Genomic DNA, 17305 nt, shown 5'->3' on the forward strand with positions numbered 1-17305 from the left:
AAAAAATAAAAAATAAAAAAGTAAACAAAGAAAATAAAGGGTAGAAAAGGAAAGAAATTCACAGCGACAATGCTCTTCTCAGTACGTGTGACATACCAGTTAAGACAATATTTTGCACTTCCTGCATGGATAGTAAGCCAGGGAACATTCTCAAATAATTTTCAGTCCCGTTTTTAATCATTCTAAGTGCTCCTACAATCACTGGTATTATAACCATCTTGAGATGCCACATCTTTTCAATTTCGATTAGCAAATCTTTATATTTTCTGAGCTTATCAAATTCTTTTGCTGAGATATTTATGGTCACAGGGTATGCTCATATCAATAAAAAAACAGACTTTATTGCTTTGGTCTTTCACTACAATATCTGGTTTATTTGCTTTGATGGTCCGGTCTGTACATCATCATTTAACAGCTTGCTTACCAACCACATGGTTCCCAAAGAATCATTACATTTTCTCCCTCAGTTACAGCCTCAGGGTGGTGCTTGTACCATTTGTCAGCAGTTTCAATTTTATAATGCCAACACATTATCAAATGTAGATATTGGTCAACTCTGTCATGTTTAAATTTGTACTTTACAGGTGCTAAAACCTTCACCCAGAGATTGTGCAGTCTCTGAGCATTGCCAGCTTGTGGGATTATGTTGAACAGCTGTTGTCACATGTAGGACAAATCCCAAAACCTTTTATGTAAACCCACACACATATTGTAAACTGTCCTTGTAATGGCTCTCTCATCTGATGCCTTTGTAGCAAAAGAAAGAAATCATTATTATTATTATTATTATTATTTTAGATTTTATTTCATTTTTGTTCTTTTCTTGTTTACAAGATATAACATAGAAGATTCTGACTTCACCATCACCATCATCATCATCATCATCATCATCATTTAACAGCTTGCTTACCAACCACATGGTTCCAGGTTCAGTCCCACTGCGTGGCACCTTGGGCAAGTGTCTTCTACTATAGCCTCGGGCCGACCAAAGCCTTGTGAGTGGATTTGGTACACAGAAACTGAAAGAAGCCCGTCGTATATATGTATATGCATATATATGTGTGTGTTTGTGTGTCTGTGTTTGTTCCACCAACTTCGCTTGACAACCGATGCTGGTGTGCTTACATCCCCGTAACTTAGCGGTTCGGCAAAAGAGACTGATAGAATAAGTACTAGGCTTACAAAGAATAAGTCCTGGGGTCGATTTGCTCGACTAAATGCGGTGCACCAGCATGGCCACAGTCAAATGACTGAAACAAGTAAAAGAGTAAAGAGTATCTGTTTTTCATGCTGTAATGGGTTTGACAATTTGACAGGGGCTGGCTGGGCAGAAGACTGCACTAAGCTCCACTGTCTGCTTTGGCAGGGTTTTTACAGCTGGATGCCCCTCCCAACACCAACCACCTTACAGAGTGGCGACTTCCACAAGCAAATTAGAGCCCTTAACTTTGGCTTTTAATATCTACACATCTCTAACATTGTCTACAATATTATTTATTACAAAGGCATTCCTGTACTTTTTTCTTTATGTACCAAGTTACATTATTTTTGTCATTTAGTGTACATTCTTTACCACCAATTAATTCTTCTCCCTTCTTTCTTAAAGAGTGTATATAGACTAATAACATCCAGCATCACTTTTGGGGAATAATGCTCCAAATATGATCATTCTTTTTCAAGTTACATCACTTGAAGATAACACCCACTATACCTCTAACTAACCATAGCCAAAGTCTTATTTTTATCATTTCGCTTAGTTCAAAGTAGCAATTTCAGATCTTCTGAAGTATTTCTTTATAAATGCTTCCTTTCTTATAATTTTCCTTATCTTATCTAACTCTATAATACCTAGGTATTTATAACCTTCTTCTAAGCCTTAAACCTCTGCTTTATGACTTCATTATCAAGTAATTGTATCCTATCACTTTCCATTATTTTCCCCTCTATTCATTATCGAGACTCCACACTTTTAATCCCAGATTCCATCTCAGCATCATCATTAAAACCAGTGCACTGTTTGCACTAAGGAGTCTATTTGATCTCCATTCTTTGCAAACAGCTTCCAGCAATCCATAAATAGATGATTGATTTTTATGCTGCTTGCTTTTCATCATATATCCATCCCTTACTATTGGTTGTTAGTAAACTTAATGCTATCATAATATCAGAAATAGTTAAAAAGAAACAAAAAAAAAAAACTAAACTTACACATAAATGGGTACATGGTAGCTAATGCTCAGGAAAAATCCCTCCCATTGATATTAATACTTCCAAAATCTTTACCACAGCAAATTAGTTACCATTTTTTCATCCCCACAAATTCAAATATTCTTCACTACTATTAGTTTGGGTTTTTGTTATATTTTCTGCCAACAACTATCATTTCATCCTGATGAAGTTCTACTTTTGGACTATTGGAGACTGAAGAAATCCCTGTCATCATATGCCTTCATATATATATATATATATATATATATATATATATAGATATATATATATATATATATATATATATATATATATATATACACACACACACATGCACATACACAGACACACACATATGTATATATAAATACATATTTATGTATGTATATATATATATATCTTTAGATATATATATGTATATATATATATATATATATATATATATATATATATATATATATATATATATATATATATATATATATATATATATACTCTTTACTCTTTTACTCTTTTACTTGTTTCAAGTCATTTGACTGCGGCCATGCTGGAGCACCGCCTTTAGTCGAGCAAATCGACCCCAGGACTTATTCTTTGGAAGCCTAGTACTTATTCTATCGATCTCTATTGCCGAACCGCTAAGTTACGGGGACATAAACACACCACCATCGGTTGTCAAGTGATGTTGGGGGGACAAACACAGACACACAAACACATACATATATATATATATATATATATATATATATATACATATATACGACGGGCTTCTTTCAGTTTCCGCCTACCAAATCCACTCACAAGGCTTTGGTCGGCCCGAGGCTATAGTAGAAGACATTTGCCCAAGGTGCCACGCAGTGGGACTGAGCCCAGAACCATGTGGTTGGTAAGCAAGCTACTTACCACACAGCCGCTCCTATATATCCTCATCATCATCATCATTTAACGTTCGTGTTCCATGCTGGCATGGGAGAGATGGTATCACAAAAGTCGGCCAGGTCAAAGCCTGCACAAGACTTCTGTGGCTGTTTTGGCAGGATCTTTACAGTTGGATGCCCTTCCTAACACCAACATATTTGTACACACACACACATATATATATATGCATGTATGTATGCATGTATATATATATATATCTTCAGATACATACATACATATATATGTATTTATATATATATAATATATATATATATATATATATATATATATATATATATATATATATATATATATATATATATATATATATATATATATATATGTATATATACATATATACATACATAAATACATATATATGTATATATAAAATGGACAAATCGACAGAAAGATATCTATTTATTAACACAACTCCAGTTTCGAATAACATTAATTCCTTATAACCTACAGTTGTTTCCATGTTCAATTAATTTCAAATTGCAAATAAATAATTAAATTATGCATCCTCGCAATAATAAATATATATATAATTAAGTATATATTTTTGCAATAATATATATTTGTATATATGTATATATATATATATATATATATATATGTGTTTGTGTGTCTGTGTTTGTTGCCCCACCGTCACTTGACAACCGATGCTGGTGTGTTTACGTCCCCCGTAACTTAGCAGTTCGGCAAAAAGAGACCGATAGAATAAGTACTAGGCTTACAAAGAATAAGTCCTGGGGTCGATTAGCTCGACAAAAGGCGGTGCTCCAGCATGGCCACAGTCAAATGACTGAAACAAGTAAAAGAGTATGTATATATAATATGTGACAATTATTCGGTTGCCATAATAAAACTCCAAGTTTCGGATGTCGGTGTGGAAATCTGGTTTCCTAACTCAGAATGAGTATTAGCTTCATCACATTGAATTAGAGACAGAGACAATGCATGCAGTGGAAACACCCTTCCTTAACCTACTCCAAAGAAGGCCAAGGTAGTTTCATCAGCATGGAAGGTGATGGCTTCAGTTTTACGGGATGTAAAAGACCTTGTGTTTACTGATCATGTTCAAAAGCATCACACCATCAATAGACAATACTATGCCAACATGCTGAGGCAGTTAGAAAAGGCTATCAAGACCAAACAACCAGGAAAACTGATGAAAGGGGTTTTGTTTCATTAGGACAATACTCCAGTACATAAATCCTTAGTTTTAATGGCTGCTGTATATGACTGCAGCTTTGAAATGGCTGATCACCCTCCCTATTCTTCTGACCTGGCTCAATCTAACTATCATCTGTTCCCCAATAGGTATAAACACTTGGCTGGGAACCAGTAAGGTTTTCTGAAAAACTGTGTGTATTAAAATAACTTAAGAACCTGCAACGAATACATAAATTCAAAGAATGAGATTTTTTCTGTATATCTGCATTTCAGGAAACATATTTTGTTGGCATTTAAAGGTAGACCACAGGATACTTAATACCTGGTTTACATCTGCTTGACATTGAATTATTGTAATGCTGGTTATCTCCCTTATGTTTCTCTTCTTTTCTTCTTTACAAGCGTCTCGTTTTAACGTTATCTACTCAAAAGACAACTGACAAACAGTCTTGTTTTCAGCTTGATAAATGATGGAATAAATGATCATTGTAATCAGGAAACCCTGGGTAGCTGTATGTATGAGATTTGTGATTTTCTTTTTAAGATTATAAAAAGTTTTTTTTTTGCTTGTTTCAGTCATTAGACTACGGCCATGTTGGGGCACCATCTTGAACATTTGGGTGAATGAATCGACCACAGTACTTATTTTTTAAGCTTGGTACTTATTTTATCAGTCTCTTTTGCTAAACCACTAAGTTACAGGGATGTAAACACACCAGCACCTGTTGTCAAGTGGTAATGGAGGGGGGACAAACACAGACACAAAGACACACACACATAGCTATATATGTATATATATATATATATATATATATATATATATATATATATATATATATATATATATATATATGTGTGTGTGTGTGTGTGTGTGTGCGTGTGTGTATATATACATATATATATATATATACACACGCACAATGGGCTTCTTTCAGTTTCTGTCTACCAAATCCACTCAAAAGGCTTTGGTTGGCCTGAGGCTATAGTAGAAGACATTTGCCCAAGGTGCCACACAGTAGGACTGAACCCAGAACCATGTAGTTGGGAAGCAAGCTTCTTACCACACAGTGACTCCATGTATAAAATATGTGTGTGTGTGTGTGTGTGTGCGTGTGTGTGTGTGTGTGTGTGTGCGTGCGTGTGAGTGTGTGTGTGTGTGTGTGTGTGTGTGTAAACACACAGATATCTTCTTCCTTTATCTTTAATGTTTGACTTGTAAAGTCATTGGACTGCAACCATGCTGAGGGACTGCCTCAGACAGTTTTAGTTGAATAAATCACTCCCAGCACTTATTTTTTAAGTCTGGTTACTTACTCTATCAGTCTGTTTTGCCAAAAACTACTAAGTTATGGAGATGTAAACAAACCAACACCAGTTATAAAATAGTGGCGGTGGTTGTAGAGCAACAGACATAAACACAAAGACATGCACATAGATAATCTATTCTGCTTGATTACATGTTTTTGGTAGTTTTTCATGGGTAAGTTTTAATCCTATGTTGCAATCAGAGATCTTTGAGTTCTACCATACTTTTTTGAGTTCTGCAGTGCCTTTTTATTTCTTTGAGTTCTTCGGTGCCTATTTGCTTCTTTGAGTTCTGTGGTGCCTCTTTGCTGTGAGTTCTGTTGTTCCTCTTTATTTCTTTGAGTTCTGTGGTGCCTATTTGCTTCTTTGAATTCTGTGGTGCCTCTTTGTTTCTTTGAATTCTGTGGTACCTTTTGATTTCTTTAAGTTCTGTGGTGCCTCTTTGCTTCTTTGAGTTCTGTGGTACCTTTTGATTTCTTTGAGTTCTGTGGTGCCTCTTTGCTTCTTTGAGTTCTGTGGTACCTTTTGATTTCTTTGAGTTCTGTGGTGCCTATTTGCTTCTTTGAATTCTGTGGTACCTTTTGATTTCTTTGAGTTCTGTGGTGCCTCTTTGCTTCTTTGAATTCTGTGGTACCTTTTGATTTCTTTGAGTTCTGTGGTGCCTCTTTGCTTCTTTGAATTCTGTGGTACATTTTGATTTCTTTGAGTTCTGTGGCGCCTCTTTGCTGTAAGTTCTGTGGTGCCTATTTGCTTCTTTGAATTCTGTGGTACCTCTTTATTTCTTTGAGTTCTGCACTACTTCGAGTTTCATGCATTTCAGTTGTAAATTTTCCTCATCTACCTCCACCATTTTCCAGGTATTATGTATAGGGAACAGTTGGCCTTTCTTGTCATTACTCTATCTTGACCTTCAACACCAGTTTTATCTCAGATGTTAGTCTTTTCTCGGTTTCTCCTATTTCTTCTTTCTCTTTATAACTCTTTCCCATTTCAGCTCCACTTTATTTTTGTTTGCTTCTTTGAGGATACAAAGCATTTTTTGATTTGTTAGTGCTTCATGGCTATTTACATTAACTTTACCAAACATCTTTGTAGTCCTCTCGTAGATACTTTATAATGGTTTCTACTTGTATTTGTCATAAATATAATCTTTCTATATCAGATTTTGGGTGGTGTATTCTATATACAGCCATTATTTTCCTTGTTTTCCTATCTTGTCTTGTTAGTTTGTATAGCATTGAAATGAGTACATTATAACTTCAATGTGTTACTGGAACAGCTAAAGTATTGATGCCTATGACCTTATTTTTTGCATTTAGTTCTGTTTGCAGTATTAATCTAATGCATCTATAATATTTCTTCCTGATCTTTTTCTTCATTTGTGTGCATGCATTGTACACTGTCTAGTTCATTGATTTCTGGATATTTATGACTGTTTTTGGTCTAGTTCTCTTATCTCAGTTTCTTTATCTAGCATAATATAATAGATTATAATTTATTTTCCTCTCTCTAAGGTTGCCTTGGTGCATTTTTTCTTCTAATCTGAATTTCATATGATTTTCTCTTGTATAATCCTCCTCCTCCTTCTCCTCCTCCTCCTTCTCCTCCTCCTCCTTGTCATTGCCATCATCAACATCATCATCATCATCATCATCACCACCACCACCACCACCATTGTCATCATCATCATCTCCATCATCGTTGTCATCATCATCATCATCATCAAGACAGCAAGATGGCAGAATCATTAGTGCACTGGACAAAATGCTTAAGGGGCATTTCATTTGTATTTAAGCTCTGAGTTCAAATTCCGCCAAGGTCAACTAACCCTAACCCTAACCCTAACCCTAGGCTCCAGATTTGAGTTACCTCTATTATTATTATTGTGATTATTAACTCTGCCTTCGCTAAGGCAGTGGTGTTGTTTTCAGTCGTGTTTATTTGTTTGACTGTGGACAAGATATCTCAAGAACCGCAGAATGGATTTGGATGAAACTGTCAGGGATGTTTGGCCTCATGATTGGCACAAACTGATTAGATTTTGGGATCAATCTGGTACTGGTCAAGGATTCTGGATTATTTTTCCAGTTTTTTTACTTAACTTTTGAGAGCGTTCAAGTTCATTTTTAGCATTCTTGTTTGTGAGAGTAGTCAAGATTATTTCAGATATTCTCATTTTAAAAATCATCTCTGGCTAATCATTGAGAGGACGTTGGTGTTCCCTTGGCAGAGGTTTGTGCTCTCTGAGTGCCCTTGTTATTATTATTATTATTAATGGCAAATCGTTTGAGTGTCAGACAAAATAATTTGCAATATTTCTCCTAACTTTTTATGCTCTAAGTTCAAATTTCACCAAGATCAGCTTTGCTGTCTTCTCTGCTACACTTCTTGATAGGATGGCCTTGTGCCTATTAGAGAAAGAAAGACTTATTAATTTCAGTTGGGTGGAAATCAATAGTTGGATGGTCATGGCCTGCTAACTTCTACTGAGCTAAGGTTCAATTCTTTATTTCAAGTATTTGCTCCAATTAGACAGTCTCTGTAATAATATCATCCTCTTCTATAGTTTGGTGACTTATAAAACTTATGTCTCATGCTTACAAGACATATATATATGTCTTCTTCATTGGACACGAAACTCAGCTTGCAAAGACTTATTGGGGCAAGCGAATAGCGAAATCGGGATAGCACCTGTGCCCAGCGTCGTCTTTCTGGCACTTGTGCCCGTGACATGTGTAAGGATTTTCGAGCAAGATCGTTGCCAGTGCCCCTGGACTGGCTCTTGTGCGGGTGGCACATAAAATACACCATTTTGAGCGTGGACGTTGCCAGTACCGCCTGACTGGCTCTTGTGTGGGTGGCACATAAAATACCCCATTTTGAGCATGGCCGTTGCCAGTACCGCCTGACTGGCCTTCGTGCGGGTGACACGTAAAAGCACCCACTACACTCTCTGAGTGGTTGGCGTTAGGAAGGGCATCCAGCTGTAGAAACGCTGCCAAATCAGATTGGAGGTTGGTGTTGCCATTCGGTTTCACCAGTCCTCAGTCAAATCGTCCAACCCATGCTAGTATGGAAAGCGGACGTTAAACGATGATGATGATGATGATGATATAAGTACCTTTCCTTCTTTGGACACTAAACTCCGCTTGCGAAGACCTGTTGAGGCAAGTCAAATCGAAACTGAACTAAATTCGACGACTGGCACCCATGCCAACGTCGTCTCCTTCATTGGACACGAAACTCAGCTTGCGAAGACTTATTGGGGCAAGCGAAAGCGAAATCGAGATGGCACCTGTGCCCAGCGTCGCCTTTCTGGCACTTGTGCCCATGGCATGTGTAATGGACATTCGAGCGAGATCGTTGCCAGTGCCCCTGGACTGGCTCTTGTGCGGGTGGCACATAAAATACACCATTTTGAGCGTGGCTGTTGCCAGTACCGCCTGACTGGCCTTCGTGCGGGTGGCACGTAAAAGCACCCACTACACTCTCAGAGTGGTTGGCGTTAGGAAGGGCATCCAGCTGTAGAAACTCTGCCAAATCAGGTGTAGCCATCCGGTTTCACCAGTCCTCAGTCAAATCGTCCAACCCATGCTAGCATGGAAAGCGGACGTTAAATGATGTTGATGATGATGATGATATGTATATATATATATATATATATGCTAATGTGTTTTGCCTCTGTTTCAACCTAAAGAAATTATTTCATAGACCTGTTTGTTCTTTCTGTTGACAGCATAAAGATACTAGTTATCTTCTACCAAAACCTGATAATGAGGAAATAGTATTTCCATGTTATGGCATTGATGATTATGAAACATGGGGAGAGTAAGTATCATACATTATACATACATACATACATACATACATACATACATACATACATACATACATGTATACATATGTGTGTGTGTGTATATATATATATATATATATATATATATATATATATATATATATATAAGTAGAGTCACAATGGCCCAGTGGTTAGGGCAGCAGATTCGCGTTCGGAAGATCGTGGTTTTGATTCCCAGACCGGGCGTTGTGTGGGTTTATTGAGCTTCACGAGGATCCACCAGGGGGTGGTGGCAACCCCTGTTGTACTCTTTCACCCCAATTCCCCCACCTCATTCTACAACACAGATACACCTCGCTGCTGTGCCATATTTACACATGCACACCCTAATCGTCTCCTTCTCCCTTCCTAATCTCCTGCCAATGAACCACATTCCCAACTCCTCTCCTTTATTTCCAACTACCTTTACCCATTTATTTTATATTTTCCTACCATTTTTGCTCATTCTTCTATTTTTTTTCTTTCTTTCTTTGATTAAGAACTCGCATCCGAAATGTCAAGACCCTTTCCTTTCCTTTTTTTAGCATTAAACTACTACAATGCTTGTTAAAATCTGTACCTCTCGTATGTGCTGTCTTCTTTTTGTGGTCATTGCCTTCTTAACATGTGTGTGTGTGTGTGTGTGCGTGTGAAAAGTTGTGAACTGGTAGAGTCGTTAACGACTCTACCAGTTCACCAAAATGTTTTGGCAAAATGTTTTGGGCAAAATGTTTTGTGGTATTTCGTTTGTCTTTACATCCCGAGTTCAAATTCCACCAAGATCGATTTTGCCTTTCATTCTTTTGGGGTTGCTAAAATAAGTACCACTTGAACTCTGGGAATGATGTAATCGACTTACCCCCACCTCCGAAACAGCTAGCCTTGTGCCAAAGATTTCAAGATTTGAAGGTTCCTGCCTTCAATGAAATTTAAACAACATCCATTAGACACTGTCAACAAAAGTATGTGTGTAGCCTCAGCTCTTTGCATTCTTTGTTCAAATCCCACAACAGTCAATCTTGCCTTTCATCCTTCAAGAGTTAATTAAACTAATTATCAGTGAAGTACAAGAGTTATTATGATCGACCATATCACATTCACAAATTTTGAAACGTGTTTATATTACAAAACATTATTACTGCGTAAATTATCGAAATAGCTCATAATTTTATAAATAAAAATAAAATAAAGTAATAAATAAACAGATAAGTACATATAGGCGCAGGCATGGCTGTAAGGTTAAGAAACCATGTGGTTCCGGGTACAGGTCCACTGAGCAGCATCTTGGGCAAGTATCTTCTACTATAGCCTTAGGCTGACCAAAGTGTTGTGAGTGGATTTGATAGACAGAAAGTGAAAGAAAACTGGCCTATATATATATATATATATATATATATATATATATATATATATATATATATATATATGTGTGTGTGTGTGTGTGTGTGTGTGTGTGTGTCTTTGTGTTAGTGTCTGTCCCCACCCCAACACCGTTTGACAACGGTAATGGTGTGTTTATGTCCCCAAAATTCTAGCGGTTCGGCAAAGAAGACTGACAGAATAATTACCAGGTTTAACAAAATTAAGTACTGGGGTCGATTAATTCGACTAAAAGAATTCGTCAAGGTGGTGCTCCAGCTTGACCACAGTCTAATGACAGAAGCAAATTAAAATAACATTATAATAAATAACTATAGGTGCAGATATGAGTGTATGGTCTAAAAGCTCCCTTTGCAACCACACAGTTCCAGGTTCAGGCCCACTGAGCGGCATCTTGAGCAAGTATCTTCTACCATAGCCTCGGGCCAATCAACGTTGCTCCAGTTCACTCAGCTGGCAAAAATGAGTAGTACCTGTATTTTAAAGAGCCAGCCTTGTCATATTCTGGGTCACGCCGAATCTCCTTGAGAACTACGTAAAGGGTGCGTGTGTTTGTGGAGTGCTCAACTATTTGCTCGTTAATTTCGCGAGCAGGCTGTTCAGTTCATCGGATCTACTGAGGACCCTCGTCGTCGTAACCGATGAAGTGTCAGTGTGTGTATTTGTGTTTGGACTCTTTGACAACCGACGTCGGTGTATGTCCTTATAACTTAGCATTTGGCAAAACGAGCCTGATAGAATAAGTACCAGACTGTAAAAAAAAAAAAAAAAAAATGTACAATGACGTCAATATCTTCGACTAAACTCCACCAAAGACGGTGCTCCAGCATAGCCGCAATTTAATGACTGAAACAAATAAAAATAAAAAAAAGATAAAAGTTAAACAATTAATTTTTTTCCCGCTCCATCGTTATTTCCCCTTTAATTAAAAAAAATTCTCATCTAATTTATTAATTTCACATAAATTTTGACATACGTCAAATTTCATAAAAATTATTTCTGACCTTAGTCTTCGAGAAAAGAACTCCTGTCTCTTCTCTCTGTTTTTATTGCCACTAAAACAGTCTATGCTCTTCTGAACTGGTTAGTTACATAACCCACACTCCAGTAAAGAACCATCTCCTCGACCCATTTCTCTATCTGCTCTCGTCACTCCTATTGTATCTCACCCTCAGTATTCCCCGCACTGACCACTTCCCCCACTCCCAATCCTTAGAGCTTTAACCCTCTACGTTTCTTTATTTGCTTGCCTTTATTATTTTCTAGTATCATTTAGTGTAAAGGATGGAAAAAAACCCTTTGTACGTTGGACAAAATGCTCAACGACATTTTTTCCAGCAGGATAACACACGCCTTCTCCCCCCCCTCCTCCTCCTACTGCTGCTGCTGCTGCTGCCGCTGCTGCCGCTGCTGCCGCTGCTGCCGCTGCTGCCGCTACTACTACTACTACTACTACTACTACTACTACTACTACTAATATCATCAGTAATGGATTTGTACTTTATTTTACCGATCTCAAAACGATGAAAGGCAAAGTTGACTTTGGTAAGTTTTGAGCAATTCATGTAAAAAAGCCAGAATAGATGTCACAACGCATTTTATCCGACGTGTTAACGATTCTGGCGGCTCACTGCCTTAAATCAGATATGAATCAAAAGAAAAGCACATACGAGCAAAAAACTAATATCAAATATAGTACACATGTTAAATGACTCCTAGCATCGTAATTCATTTTTATAACTATAAAATGGATTGTGCATGTAATTAAAAGATCCAGCGCTTTGTTGCACATGATCTCACTACCGGCGTATAAAACGAGCTTTGTTTTTGCTTTTAAATGTATCAAAAACAATTGCACGGCGTCTAATGCAGCCTTAATAAGGATGGGAGAACTAGTGTAGTGACGTAGTCCAGGGAGCCAAATGACCATAAGTCCACAAAGTATAACTGTTATTGGTAATAAAATATTGTTCTCAAATATTGGCACAAGACCAACAATTTCGAGAATTGGGCTAAGTCGATTACATCGATTCCCATTTCTCAACTGGTACTATTTTATCAACCCCGAAATGATGAAAGGCAAAGTCAACTTTGGCGACATGTGAACTCAGAACGCAAAGACGAACGAAAGCATTTTGTCCGGCGCGCTAACCATTCTGTTGTAAAAAAAAAAAAAATGGTGGTGAGCTGGCAGAATCGTTTGCATGCCGGGCAAAATGATTAGCAGCATTTCGTCCGTTGTTCTGAGTTCAAATGCCGCTGGAGTAGAATCTGCCTTCCATCCTTTCGGGGGTTAATAAAATAAGTAGCAATTAAACACTGGGGTCGATGTAATCGACTAGTCCCCGCCTTCAAGATTGCAGGCCTTGTGCCTATATAAAACACGGATAATTTTTGTTGTAAGCTTTGTATCATATTCTTCCATAAGCATTTTCCCTTAGACTTCTGTTGTTGCCTTGTATGTTCAGTTAGGAACGAAATATTTTTTTTTTTTGCTACTTCGGCATATTTATTATTGCATTCTTTAACTCCATGTTGGAAATTAGTTTTCCTTTATCTCAATTTTGTAATTCTGTATTCCATACTTTGGCGCATAATATTAGAAGCAGTATGAATAATGTATATATATGATTTATTAGCTATATATCTAGCTAATCGCCTTCGTCTTGTGAGACATGTCCAATTATATTTGTCAGCTAATCTTATATCTGAGTATATTTTCTTCTCAGTAGGTTAATTTTGGTTCTTATATTCTGATTTCTGTATCATCTGACAAGACATTTAAATATTAATCAAATGCGATGAGCTTGTTGTCAATGTATACTTTAGGTGATTCCAGTATTGTTTTATTTTAATATACACTATTCTTTGCAGCATTGATGATTAACGTGTATGTTTTTGTATATATATATATATATATGTTTTTAACTGATTAGTTTGTGTTGTTAGTGCCGTCATTTGAAGGTGGTCGATTGGTAGAAATGTTAAGCCGTCGGACAAACACCTTTAGGTAATTGCTTCGGCTCTTTACATTCCGAGTTCAAATTCCGCCAAAAGTAAACTTTGCTTTTTATCCGTTCAAAGTCGATAAATAAAGTACTGACATCGATTTCTCTCTCTGTCTCTTTCTTCTCCTATTCCCCCCTCTCTGTTTTCGTCCATGCTACACAAATCTTTGACAGTGGGATTCCAACGACTTGGGAAGTGGTACATCAGTTAGAGTATGCAACCATTGAAAAACCGAAAAGCATCTGTACAACAAACCCTACGAAAGAACTACTGTTGCCTGTGCTGTTAATTATCCCTCGATCAAACCTAATTGAGAAGACCTATGATTAACTTTAAACCGTTCAATCTATGGTCATTTCGATAATCTTTTTTGTAAAGCAGGGACCAGAAAATTCTTTTTGTAATGACCTGTGTTTTAATTAGCGTTTTTAGATTTTCCTCTGCCCAAATATATATCATATCAAATCTTATGCAGGTGCAGGCATGGCTGTGTGGTTAAGAAGCTTGCTTTGCAACCACGTAGTTTCGCGTTCAGTTCCTCTGTGCGGAACTTTGAGCAAGTGTCTTCTGCTATATCCCCGGGCCTCCCAGTTCATTATGAGTGAACTCGGGAGATGGAAACTGTGTGGAAGCTCATCGTATGATATATATATGTGCGTGTGTGTGTGTATATGTGTGACACAGTATGTGTGTCCCCCGTAACCTAGCGGTTCGGCAAAAGGACAATAAGTACCAGGCTTTGAAAAAACAAGAGATACGTACGAGGTCGATTGGTTCGACTAAAATCCTTTAATGCGTTGCCCCAGCATGGTCGCTGTCGAACAACTGAAACAAGTGGAAGATTATATATCTTTTTCTCTTTCATTAAATTAAATTTCATAAGACTTTAAACAAATAATAAAACTGCTTTTCAAAGGTTTTTTTAAAATATTATATCGGTTTCTTTTTGCCGAACCAGATAATTACGGGGACGATAAAAAAACACCCAACACCAGTTGTCAAACGATGGAGACTCACGCACATACGACAGGCTTCTACACAGTTTCCGTCTACCAGATTCACTCAAAAGACTTTGTTCAGCCGGGGGCTATAGTAGAAGACATTTGCTCATGGTGCTGTGCAGTGGGACTGAACCTGAAAGCACGTGGTTGCAAAGAGAGCTTCTTAACCACAAAGCCATGCCTGCGCCAAAGTCTGAAAGAAAATTATTGTGATGGTCACGTATAGAACGTCTTTGATTATAGGTCTGTTGGATCAAGACTGATTTGGGGCTAAACAGCAAGAATAACAGTAATAACAGATTCTCGTTTTCTGAGGTTCCAGATCTTGCAAGGGAAAATAAAAGGACAGGGAAAAAAAGAAAAATTAAAATAGAGATGAAAAAGAAGGAGGGAGGTTGAAAGATAGATAGATAGATAGATAGATAGATAGATAGATAGATAGATAGATAGATAGATAGATAGATAGATAGATAGATAGATAGATAAGGCGGCGAACTGGCAGAAACGTTAGCACACCGGGCGAAATGCTTAGCAGTATTTCGTCTGCCGCTACGTTCTGAGTTCAAATTCCACCGACGTCGACTTTGCCCTTCATTCTTTCGGAGTCGATAAATTAGAGTACCAGTCACGCACTGAGGTCGATGTAATCGACTTAATCCCTTGTTTGTCCCCTCTATGTTTAGCCCCTTGTGGGCAGTAAAGAAATAAAATACATAGATAGAGAGAGAGAGAGAGAGAAAGAGAAAGAGAGAGAGAGATGTAGAAAGAAAGAAAGAAGTTCTGTAATTTTAATGTGTTTCTCATTCCAGGCTTTTAGCTACCTGCGATTACTGCGATAAACGGTTCGTGCACAAGGATGGTCTCCCTGCCATCAGAATATGCAAAAGGGTGTTCGGAATTCAGACTGTTCTGGTGTTGTTTATCACGTGTTCAGAGAGATGCAGAAGGGACATTTAAAGACAAATTGACGAACGATTGTGCAAGCTTCCAATAAATTCTTTGGCCAATGTATCATTGATTTTTAGTTTTATTTATTGCAGTTGCCACTTGTTATTGATGTTGTTGTTGTTGTTGTTGTTGATGTTATTCTTTCTTTCTTTCTTTCTTTCTTTCTTTCTTTCTTTCTTTCTTTCTTTCTTTCTTTCTTTCTTTCTTTCTTTTTTTCTTTCTTTCTTTCTTTCTTTCTTTCTTCCTCCTAATTATTCTTTTTTGACTATTACTGGTGCCAGTCATTGGAATGCGGCCAAGTTCAGTTCTTTTGAGAGCTGAAACAATCTTGCAAACTGTAGGCATTAATTAAATAATAAATAAATAAATTGTAGTATCATTGCCTTCATGAACAAGTATATGTGTTTGTGTGTGTGAGTGTGTGTGTTTGTGTGTGTGAGTGTGTGTGTGTGTGTTTGTGTGAAAAAACACACACACACACACACACACACACACACACACATACACACACATATATATATATATATATACACAAGGTGCCAGGTTAAATTTGGTGATTTTTCTATGTCTCCTTTTATCAGGAACAGCTCGATATATATTAGTAAAGAGTCGATGGCATTGGAAAGCATAACGATTAAAGCTGTGGTTGAGAAAGAGCTGACGTAGAGGACTGGAAGCTATCTGAATATTGAAAAGAGGTGCCTGTATCACGATGACTCGCGCCGTAAACATGACTACTGCTCGATGCTCTGTAAACACTGCAAAGGCCGCAAGACAGCTGCGACGGAGCCTACGAAGCCGCGCCCAGCTGAACGAGACGTAGTGGGCGTCGTTCTGACTGCGTCCACAAGGCGGTATTTATTCCCATATCGTTGAACAGGGCCCTCTGAAGCTCATGGAGACTGTGGTCAAACCCTGCTTGGAGAGGGAGTTTCTACTGGAAGGCAGCATGTACGGCAGTAGCATTTGGCTCCTTTCCATATCTCCGGAAGGCTGAACTGGTGGCCGAGATCAAGGAGATGTTTAAAGATATGCTCAGGGACACAGTAAAGAATGTATGAGTCAGGTTCTGGAGCCATCTTCAGGCTGTGGTGGAAGCTGAGGGTATCTACTTTGAGTAAACTGTTATCTTCTAACCATAATCTAGTTGATATTAAAAAAAAAAATATTTCTATAATACTTTTATGTTTTTGGACGGGATATTGTGTATTCTTTTCGTTTTAGGCAAACTGTCAAACTTAACCCGAACACCCTTATGAAGTCTGCACAGCGTGGTAATATCACTTCATGCATTCTTGTTAAAATGTAAAGAAAGCGAACTTGCACATTATTTTTTTTATTAGTACGACTAGGTACAGTTTCACCTAGTCGTACTAATTTGCAGCAATGTATTCTGGGTATAGCAGTGGGATTGAGCTTTGAGCCATTTGTTTGGGAAGCAAACTTCTTACCACACAGCCATGCCTTTTTAGAATTGAATATTTGTTTAATTCAGAGTGTGTTTTTCCCTTGGTTCGCAAAA

General features: G+C 37.6%; 1 protein-coding gene across 5 annotated transcripts in view; it reads left to right on the forward strand.

Moving 5' to 3' along the window:
* LOC106871185 (uncharacterized) overlaps window positions 1–15846 on the forward strand; it is an 87215-nt gene extending 71369 nt beyond the window's left edge. For 3 of the 5 annotated variants that reach the window (XM_014917518.3, XM_014917522.3, XM_014917519.3), the window contains 2 exons: window positions 9347–9438; window positions 15645–15846. In XM_014917518.3, the coding sequence (XP_014773004.1) occupies window positions 9347–9438; window positions 15645–15792 (240 nt within the window). In that variant the 3' untranslated portion in view covers window positions 15793–15846. The remainder of the gene's footprint in view (window positions 1–9346; window positions 9439–15644) is intronic. The other 2 variants (XM_014917521.3, XM_014917520.3) reach the window with 1 other exon arrangement.
* Window positions 15847–17305: the final 1459 nt, after the last annotated feature.

The sequence above is a fragment of the Octopus bimaculoides genome, chromosome 18, assembly GCF_046866305.1.
Source record: "Octopus bimaculoides isolate indiv1 chromosome 18, ASM4686630v1, whole genome shotgun sequence".
Taxonomy (NCBI): domain Eukaryota; kingdom Metazoa; phylum Mollusca; class Cephalopoda; order Octopoda; family Octopodidae; genus Octopus; species Octopus bimaculoides.